The 10,182-nt window shown below is 33.7% G+C and overlaps 1 protein-coding gene across 1 annotated transcript; it reads left to right on the forward strand.

Moving 5' to 3' along the window:
- The first annotated feature begins 1,473 nt into the window (after nucleotides 1–1,473).
- Nucleotides 1,474–5,263, forward strand: LOC124828366 (cystinosin homolog). The gene is made up of 8 exons (XM_047301640.2): nucleotides 1,474–1,722; nucleotides 1,804–1,936; nucleotides 2,600–2,689; nucleotides 2,789–2,913; nucleotides 3,574–3,616; nucleotides 4,283–4,400; nucleotides 4,490–4,539; nucleotides 4,888–5,263. The coding sequence occupies exons 1-8, from the start codon at nucleotides 1,577–1,579 to the stop codon at nucleotides 5,041–5,043; spliced, it is 861 nt and encodes a 286-aa protein (XP_047157596.1). The 5' UTR covers nucleotides 1,474–1,576; the 3' UTR covers nucleotides 5,044–5,263.
- The last annotated feature ends 4,919 nt before the right edge of the window (nucleotides 5,264–10,182 follow it).

The following is a 10,182-nucleotide window of genomic DNA, read 5'->3' on the forward strand; positions in this document are numbered from 1 at the left end:
ATGTTAAAATTGTAATTCTACAAAATGTTGTATGTTTTAATCGACTATGAAACTTACATATTCGATTAAATTAAAGAAATGCACTCTTCGCATAATGCTATATGTTTTAATTGATTAATTGATTTATATAGTCGATTAAATTAAAGATTATTGTTGGGTGTGGAACAACCCAAGTATATCAGCAAGTATATTAGGTAGTTAGTAGTATAACAAGTGTTGGATTTATAAGATTTGACAAAAAATACTATGTTTTAACTAGTTTTGTCATTCAATGTAAAGTAACAAAGATTTTAATGTGAACAAAACAAGTTTAATTTGTGAAATAAATGTGATATCTGTTGGAAAACACATTAGATTGATAAATGAGTTAATTTCATATGATAAAACTGTGTTGGAGTTCGACCTTACCACTTTTTCCTTCTCTTATAGAAAATCTATCAATACATATGATGATGCTAGTGATCAAGTCTTGGGAGTTCTCTTAGGTGTAACTCTAGATCCATTCCTAACACCTGGAACTTAGAATCATCACCCTTTAGTATGATTTTCAGTGGCTGCTTGAACAGATCACCTACACTAATACCAACACTATGACTCCAACTGCAACTCTAGATTTATTCCTAGCATCTAAAAGCACACAAGATAATTGATTTGACCACAACTTAAAACTAATTCCCACTAAATCTTAAGCTAGTGAAGTAAGACAAGTAATCAATTCATCCAACATTAAGCATAAATCAATTAACAAACTTTGAGTCAAAAGGAAGTAGACATAAATAAAGATCATACCAAATATAAGAGAGTTCAAAGCAATTACACCTCACTCCAACATTTAGGAGATTTAGTTCTTCATAATGAGTAGAAAGAAGTTACAACTTGGAGGAAATTCCATCTCCTAATCCTTTAATGATGTTCTATTTAATATAGAGGAAATGTGTAGAATTTCTCTTTAAATCTCTCTAAAAATCCTTTAAAAAAGGTCTCTCAAAGGTCTGATCCATAAAATAAAAGAGAAACTCTATTTATTTATATAGACTCTGAGACAACATGACTGGAGTGGTAACTTTGTGTGAGATTTTTTTTTCTAGGTGGGTTTCCTCCATGAATTGAGCCTTAAGTCAAAGCTTTTTGAAACCTTCCACGATGTTTTCTTCTTGTGGAAGAACATGGTATCACAATTTGGAGGTACACACAATTATATTGAAGATAAAGCCATATTTCAGTTTTTGTTATTGAATAGATGAAATAGATTATTTAGTGTCTTTAGGTCAATAAAGTCCAATAAAAAAATTATTCTGTTCATAAATTAAGGTCAAATGATTCTACTCTAAGTTCAATAAATATCCAATTCCTTAATTATTGTATTATTAAGCTTTTAATTCGAGCATTGGTCAAAATAAGATATATAAATAAAAAAATACTAAATATTCATAACATGGTGCTGAACGAAATAAGAACGGAACCTTTTTATGTTGAAATTATGTAGTTGGTGAATTTTTCAGATATTTAAAATAGATTCAATCGTTTACGTCAGCGTTATAGTCTTTGATATTTAAGGAACGCACCTACGCAGTTGATGATTGCTGTTGCGCGAGCGAAGAAAATGGCTTCGTGGAATTCGTTTGAACTCGAAGTTGTGTACGAGGCTCTGGGTTGGTTCGCTTTCGTTTCCTGGTCCATCAGTTTCTACCCTCAAGTCATCTTGAATTTTCGCAGGAGGAGGTACCATCTTCCTCTTCTCTCATCCTCTATGTTTTTGATTAAACTTAAATATTTTATTATTAATTTTTCTTTTTAATTTAGTGTGGTTGGGCTCAACTTCGATTTCGTGGTACTGAATCTGACAAAGCACAGTACCTATCTCATATACAACGCTTCTCTCTACTTCAGCTCTGCTATTCAGAAGCAATACTTCGACAAATACGGTTATGGAGAGGTTCCTTCTCAAACACTCTTCAATCGTTTATCAATTAAATGAACACGACAACGTTTCATGTGTGCTAAACTCTTCATGTCATATCATATCACGCTCTGAAAGGCAATTTTATCATTATCTGAGAGAGTGGTTCTTCGCATAAATTTCTTAGACTTCCAGGAAAATATGAAGAATAAATAAAATCTACTTTTCTGCATGGTAAAATAAACTTATTTATAAGTTAAAAAATTCAGATTTTTGGAAAAGCTGATGTAAAATACTTTATGATAAATAACTCTACATAAAGTTTTACTGTAGGAAAAAACGCATTTTATTTTTTCTCTTGTAAAAGTGGTTACATTGAAGTTTATGTAAACAAACCCTATATGAATTATGTTTGAATCACAAATTGTCGTATAAGTTTCGTTTATTGAATGTAATATAACTTTAGAGTAGAATGAATGGTGATTCCCGATCGATTGGCTAGTGTAGAAGTGGTTCATATCGTGAGAACAAAAATAGGAATTGCTCTTGAAGGAACGGTTAAGGACTCTTTTGTTGTTGTTTTTTGGAGAAAATTTTGACGATTGGAAAATTGTGAATTGTTTGAGAGTTGAAGTAATATTTGTTGTGTGTATAAACATTTAGAGATCGATGATATGGTTTTAATTCCGCCTACTTCAGATGATACCTGTGGCTGCAAATGATGTTGCTTTCTCGATCCATGCTGTTCTACTGACGGCAATCACGTTGTTCCAGATTGCAATCTACGAAGTAAGAATGATATTGTTGAAAAATGAGAATATTCTTCGTTTTTGTTCTATGGACTGAGTTATCGATTTTTTACTGAACTTAATAATTGTTTGTTTGCAGCGTGGGAGTCAGAAAGTGTCCAAAGTTTCTATTGGAATTGTCTCTGTTGCTTGGCTTATTGCAGCAGTTTGTTTCTTTATTGCTTTGTCAAATCATTCCTGGCTTTGGCTTATCTCCATATTCAAGTATGTTGTCCATGCTTACTTGGTTAATTGCTTTTGTTTCGTTCTTTATGGCCTTCAATTTAATCTCAGAATATATTCGTGGATATAGTTTTTGTTTTATAGGGGATGTTAATTGTTTTACTACTGAAGATTAGATATTGTTTAGTTTCTGACACCAATTTATGGAGCTCCCATGTGGTAAATTTTTCGGTGCTTTCTTGAGACCACTAATTCATCTCGAGCTGGCATGCTATTCACAGAATAGGAGAAAGCTTATTTCTTTTTCATCAATTACTAAGAAGATAATGTGGTCAATCTAAGCAAACATTTTCTGTTTACTCTTTATTTGGGTTGGCAGGTGCATATGAAATTGAAGATTTGGCTGAAAGTATTTATATTCTAATTTGAGAACCTTTATGATTTATTATTTTGTGACCAATCTTATAAAGAAGACATTTCAATTTTTCATGTGATGGGGTTCTTACCACCATGGACTCAGCTTACGGTATGATGTTAAGACAAAGCTTAGAATCTTCTTCTGTATATCGAACTACCTCAGATCCACCTTTGCTGTAGTGCTACAGTTCATGTCCTGTGTTGATACAAAATATTTGGTTGCTTTAGTCTTTGGATGTAATTAAAGTTTTTCTAATTTTTTTGTTTACGTTGATTTTGTTGCAGCACAATTCAAGTAACTATGACGGTTATAAAGTACATTCCTCAGGTTGGGGATTCTTTTTCAAATTTATTTGTCTTCTTTTTTATCTTTAGACTGTTATTGACATCATTTTTTTAAACTAAAATTTCATGGCCGAAACTAATTTAAGTATCTGCTCCTAAATACTAATGAACCAATTCATGTTCTTTTCCGATGTCCTTCTAGTCATTTCTACTTAAAATTAACACTTTCCTGCTAGTGATAGAAAAACCAAGTTATTAAACATAAGGAGTCAGATGGCAGAGGAAATTTGGAACTCAATTCTTTCTCTCTATTCATGGTATCCTCTAATAGTTTAAAATATTCCTGTAGTGATAGTTGAAGCACCATTTTCTATTGTTGACATCGTTCACAATTTGGGCTTTAGACATATACTTCATGTAAAATAATTGACTGGTTTGGAAAAGTGAGCTATCGTACTGTCCTAGACCCTTCCATTTAAGTGGAAAACGTAACAGATCTAGCTCCAGATCTGTAATAATAAACTCTGAAAACTTGAATGGATTGTTTCATCGATGAAATGGGCCTTATTTATCTCTTTTATGTGAGTGCATTATAACATTGAATTAAAGGAAATTATATATCATCATACATTTTCTATTCTCTCAACAGAATCAGGCCTGACTTTACATCCTCTCGCAGTCCATGTAATTATGTTTCTTATGAATGTAGGCAGTTATGAACTTCCTGAGAAAAAGTACTGATGGCTTCAGCATCGGTAACATTCTACTTGATCTTTCTGGAGGAGTAGCAAACTATGGACAGATGGTTGTGCAATCAATAGATCAAAGTATGTCATTACTCACATCTGCTAATTATATTTCTTGTCATTTAATTATATATTTTCATATGAACTTATTTTAAATCCCATCTTTCTAGATTCATGGGTCAACTTCTACGGGAATATAGGAAAAGTGTTGCTATCTCTGGTATGGGAAGCTCTCTTGAGGATTCTTTTACTTCTTTCTTGCGTTATAATTGTTTTTTTTTCATATATTTTGCATGCAGTTGTGATTCAAATACTGATTCTCTTTTTGTTTTGTAATCTTTATTCTAATTTTAAAGTTATACTATTATTTTCCGTTGAAGAATGATTTCTTTTTTATTCAAAAGTGATGCTCACTACCTAGTAGATGCATGTATTGAGAAACCAATTTTTGATTTTGCATAGATCTAGATGGAGCTTGTGCCTGTTAAATTATGCTTGTTTATTAGGTTAGTCATACACTGTTGAGAGAGGCTTGTGACATTGTTTTTTGTGTAATACTCAACTACAGGTGTCTGTATTCTTCGACATTATCTTCATTATTCAACATTATATTCTGTATGCTGGAAATAAATCCTCCAAATCGGATACCACTACGGAGCATGAAGATCAAATCAGAGAGCACCTGGTCAGACCTTCTGATCAATCACCACCAGAGAATGCATAAGATACGATTTGCTTCTTTATGTATATTAAACTTTCAACTTGTTGATATTTGTGTCGAAATCAAATTGGATGTTTTTATTGTCCCATACATTAGGTACACTATATTATTGAGAACTTCAATAACCAGTGTAAAAGTTTTAAGAATTATTGCCGTGTATTCTTTTATACTACTTTGTATCATAAAGTTACATCATGATATTACCAAGCTACTGAATTTTCTAGTGGTGTTTGTGGCTAACGATCGAATGAAAAACAGATGCAGTACCCAAATAACTTCACATCAAAATTAAGTTTGCAAAAGCCAATTTCATTTAAATTTGATGGTAATATAATACTTTTTATATGTAATACTATGCGCACGTTGAATCAAACAATACCTCTACTATAAGGAAGATGCCCCCATTTAAATAGAATGCTTTGTGCAGGAGAAAGCATAAATAACATTCTACCAATAATTTCTCTAAACGAAAAATGCAAGGCATGCATATCCAATTTTTGCTGGATGCGTAATTGCATTTGATGAGATCCTTTTGAAATCTGAATGCTTTTTAGTGATCAATCTGTTGGTTTTGATCTAGCAAAAAGCTGTCTTTTAGGGAAAATTAAACTCTCAAGTCCTTTTTCACTAACACAATGTATATGCAAATTGAGTAAAAGTAGTAAAAATTGTTCCATTATTTACCTTAATTTCCCCCTTCCTTTTTCGTGAAAATGATGATATTCAACTGAACAAAATTTTCATTCTTTCATATTAAAACAATAACAAATAGAACTTTTATTCCAATATACTTCATATTCATTACACTTCATTTCAATTCATCCCTGGTTTTTTCCAAAAATCAAACCTGCTACTTCTTGCACCGCTTTGTTTTCTTTTTGCATCCACCTAAATTTTAAAATCCCTGTTTTACCCTTAAATCAAAGTAAAAACTCTGAATTACATTGTCATTTCCATCTTTTCCCTTCCCCTTGGGCCGCATTGTGCCATTCTTGCGGCACTGTTTAAAATGAAATATTATCAAAGCACAATTCTAGTTTTAAAAGCTTGATTTATTCAATGAAGTAAATGACTTTATATAGTCAATACAATAACTAATATAAAAAGCAAAAATATCACGTAAACAGAACATAACTAAACGTGGTTGAATATTACTGAACGTGACTATTTTTATGGAACATAAAAACTAAGTATTCTATGGTTGAACATTACTAAACGTGACTATTTTTATAGAACATAAAAACTAAGTATCCTATTTCTAAGGATAATATTTATTAACAAAAGAATCAAAACATGGCTAACATTCCTCCCTTAAACCGAACTATTATTTTAGTAAATACAGTCAGTTTATCTCCTCAATATGGCATATACCAAGTCTTCCTCTTAACTGCATAAATGCTTCCAGCTTCAAGGCCTTGGTCATGATGTCAGCTAGTTGATCCTTAATTTCGCAGTATACTAATTCAACTTTTCCTTGGTTTGTCAACTCCCGAAGAAAATGAAATCGAACATGAATATGCTTACTTGGATCATGCATGACTGAATTCTTTGAAAGTTTAATTGTTGAGTTGTTATCACAGTAAATTATACATTTATTTTGCTTAATCCCCAAATTCTCAAGTACACGCTTCATCCAAATACTTTGAGTAGCACAAGCTGTTATAAAGATATATTCAGCTTCGTTGGTGGATAGTGATACCACAGGTTGCTTCTTAGAACTCCAAGCAACTAATCCATTTGACATCTTAAAAACATATCCTGAGGTACTCCTTCGGTCATCATAGTCTCCAGCATAGTCACTATCACAGAATGCTACCAACATCTCTCTTCCTTTTCTTTTGTAAAACAAACCTAGTTCAGTAGTTCCTCTCAAATAGCGTAGAACCCTTTTTATTGCTTGTTGATGCATAAGAGTTGGTGCTTTCATGAAATGAGCCACTAAACTTACACTATACATTAAGTCTGGCCTAGTGACAATTAAATACATAAGGCTTCTCACCATTTGCTTATATGTAGTAGCATAAACCTTCAATCCTCCAACATCCTTTGTGAGCTTACACCTTGGAACGATTGGATTTTTCACAACTAAACAGTTTTGAAAACCAAATCTTTCAAGTATTTGGTTAGCATATTTTCTCTGGCAGATAAAAATGCCATTTGAAGTATGTGTGACTTCCACACCAAGAAAATATATCATCCTGCCCAAATTGGTCATCTCAAATTCCTTTTTCATTGAGTTTCTGAATTCTTGGAACATTTTTTCACTATTTCCTAAGGTCATCTACATTCAGGTTCACAATAAGAACATGTATTGCTCCTTCTTTCTTTGTAAATAACGTGTGATCATTCGTGCTTTTTTCAAAACCTTCCTTGAGGAAGTATGATTCTATCTTGTTGAATCATGCTCTAGGTGCCTATCTCAACCCATAGAGAGCTTTCTTTAGTTTATACACTTGTCTTCTTCAACGATTACCACATATCCCTTTGGTTGTTCCACATACACATCTTCTGCCAACTCTCCGTGTAGGAATGCACTTTTGACATCTAGTTAATAAACTATCCAACCTCGACTGACTGCAATGGATAAAGTCAATTGAATGGTGTCCCATCTTGCCACAGGTGCAAATACTTCAGTGTAATCAATTCCAGCTTCTTGAGCATACCCTTTTGCTACAAGACGAGCATTATATTTGTCTACTTCTCCTTTTTCGTTTATCTTGGTCTTAAATACCCACTACACACCAATTTTCTTTGCTTTTGTCGATAAGGTTGTTAGTTCCCACATTCCATTTTTGTTGATTACTGCAATCTCATTCTCCATTGCATCCCTCCATATCTGACTTTTGATTGCTTCCTCAAAGGTGGTGGGATCAATTGAATCATATGATGTGAACATGGCAAGTTGCTGCATCTCTTGAGTGAGTTGTTCCACTTCATGTGCCATTTCTTCTTCGTCGTCTTCTTCTGACAGTCCAGCTCCAGATTCATAGTCCCTCATCCATACTGGTGGTTGTCTTCTCCTTTCTGGGAGTTTGGTTCTTTCATCTTTTGTACTTTCTTCTGCATTCTCATTATCTTCTTGATTTGTCACTGTTGAATCTTTACTTCCATGATTTTCTTCCTCTTCACACTTTATTTCAAGAGAATTAACTCCTTATGACTTCTTCCAGTCCCACTTGTGCATTTCATCAAAAACTACATCTCAACTAATAACCATCCTGTTTGTTTCTGGATCATACATTCGGAAAGCTTTGGACTCTTCACTAACTCTCATATATACACACTTGATGTTTTTCTCATCCAACTTCTTCCTTGTAACATCAAGAACGTGAACATATCCTATGCATCCAAACACCTTGAGATGTGTGATTGAAGGTTTTCTCTCTTTCCAAGCTTCTTCAGGTGTCATATTTGGTAGGACTGAGGTTGGGCATCTATTCAAAATATTAGTGGCTAAGTTTCCTGCTTTAGGCCAATATTTCTTTGGAACATATCGTGCTGTGAGCATGCATCTCACCATGTTCATCAAGGTTAGGTTTCTTCTTTTTGCCACTTCATTCTGTTGTGGTGAGTAAGGTGCAGTGTTTTCTTGTGATTCCATTATTGCTACAGTAGTCATTGAATTTTGATGAGTTGAACTCTCCTCCTCCAGTGCACAAACAGGTTATGTTTTATCCTGTTCCTTTTTCAATCAATGATTTAAACCTTTTGAATGTATCAAAGACTTCATACTTGGCATGTAAGAAATAAGACCACATTTTTCGACTATAATCATCTATAAAGGTAAGGATATACCTTTTATGACTATGAGATTCAGAGTAATTGGACCACATATATCTGAATGAATGAGTTGTAGAGGTCTGGAAGCTCTCCAAGTGCTTTTTCTGTGGAAAGGAAAGTCGTTGTTGTTTTCCAGTCATGCATATGGTGCACAACTTGGATTGATTCTTCAATATTGGCAGGCCTTGAATCATCTTCCTATATGCAAGAGTCCGTAGTCCTTTCATGTTCAGGTGACCAAACCTCTGGTGCCACAAGCTTGTAATATTTTCATAAGTTACATTTAAACATGTTGCCTTTGATATATTAGTATCAACAATAACGATAGATGCCATAAGCACAAACATACGATTTGTAGATATCATAGTTAGTATAATCAGACCTTCAGTAGCATGATAAATGCGACAACATCCATTCTTAATTAGTATAGACAAATTTCATTCTTGAAGCTGACCAATGCTAAGCAAATTTGTTTTGAGATCAGGAATGTAAAATACCTCTGTGATGGTCACAATTCATCTGTCTAATTTCATTCGAACATTGCCTTTTCCCATGACATTCAATTTGAAGTCATTTCCTAGTTTAACAATATGTCTGAATGATTGATCAAGTTCAATGAACCATTTCTTGTCTCCACTCATGTGATTGCTACATCCAGAGTTCAAAAACCACATTTCATCTTGTTTGTCTCCTTGCATTTCCACATATGACATAAGTAACATCTCCTTTCCTTCATCCAACTTTGTGTGTTCTGCATAGTTGGCATATGTGGGACATTCGTATTGAAAATGTCCCAGCTTGTGACATCGATAACACTCAACTGTAGATTTGTCAAAAGCTCTACCTCTGCTCTTCCTCTGCCTCTGTATCCACCCCGCCCTCTTCCTCTATTACTGAAATGTTCAGTAACTTGTGGAGCATAATAGTCTTCTGTGACTTTCAATGCTTGTTCAGTTATTTCCTACCTTTTTATCTTGTGTTCATGTATAAGTAATGAACTCTGCAACTCATCTACGGTCATTTCATGGATGTCCTTGGATTCTTCGATCAGCATACAATATAATTGTATTTGTCAGATAATGTATGCAAAATCTTTTCAACAATATGTCCATCCTCCATGGTCTCCCCTGTTCCTCTCATGTCATTTGCAATGATCATGACTCTAGAAATGTAATCATTCACGCATTCACCGTTTTGCATTTCTAGAATTTCAAACTCCTTTCAAAGTCGTTGAAGTTGCGTGCGTTGAACTCGAGCATTCCCTTGATAGTTTTGCTTCATTGAATCCCAAAGTGCTTTGGATTAGCTTTGTTGGTGATGGTTTTCAAAATATTCTTGTCAATGGATTGAAATAAATAGTTC

This window comes from Vigna umbellata, chromosome 5, assembly GCF_029865625.1.
Source record: "Vigna umbellata cultivar VRB3 chromosome 5, Vumbellata_1.0, whole genome shotgun sequence".
Lineage (NCBI taxonomy): Eukaryota > Viridiplantae > Streptophyta > Magnoliopsida > Fabales > Fabaceae > Vigna > Vigna umbellata.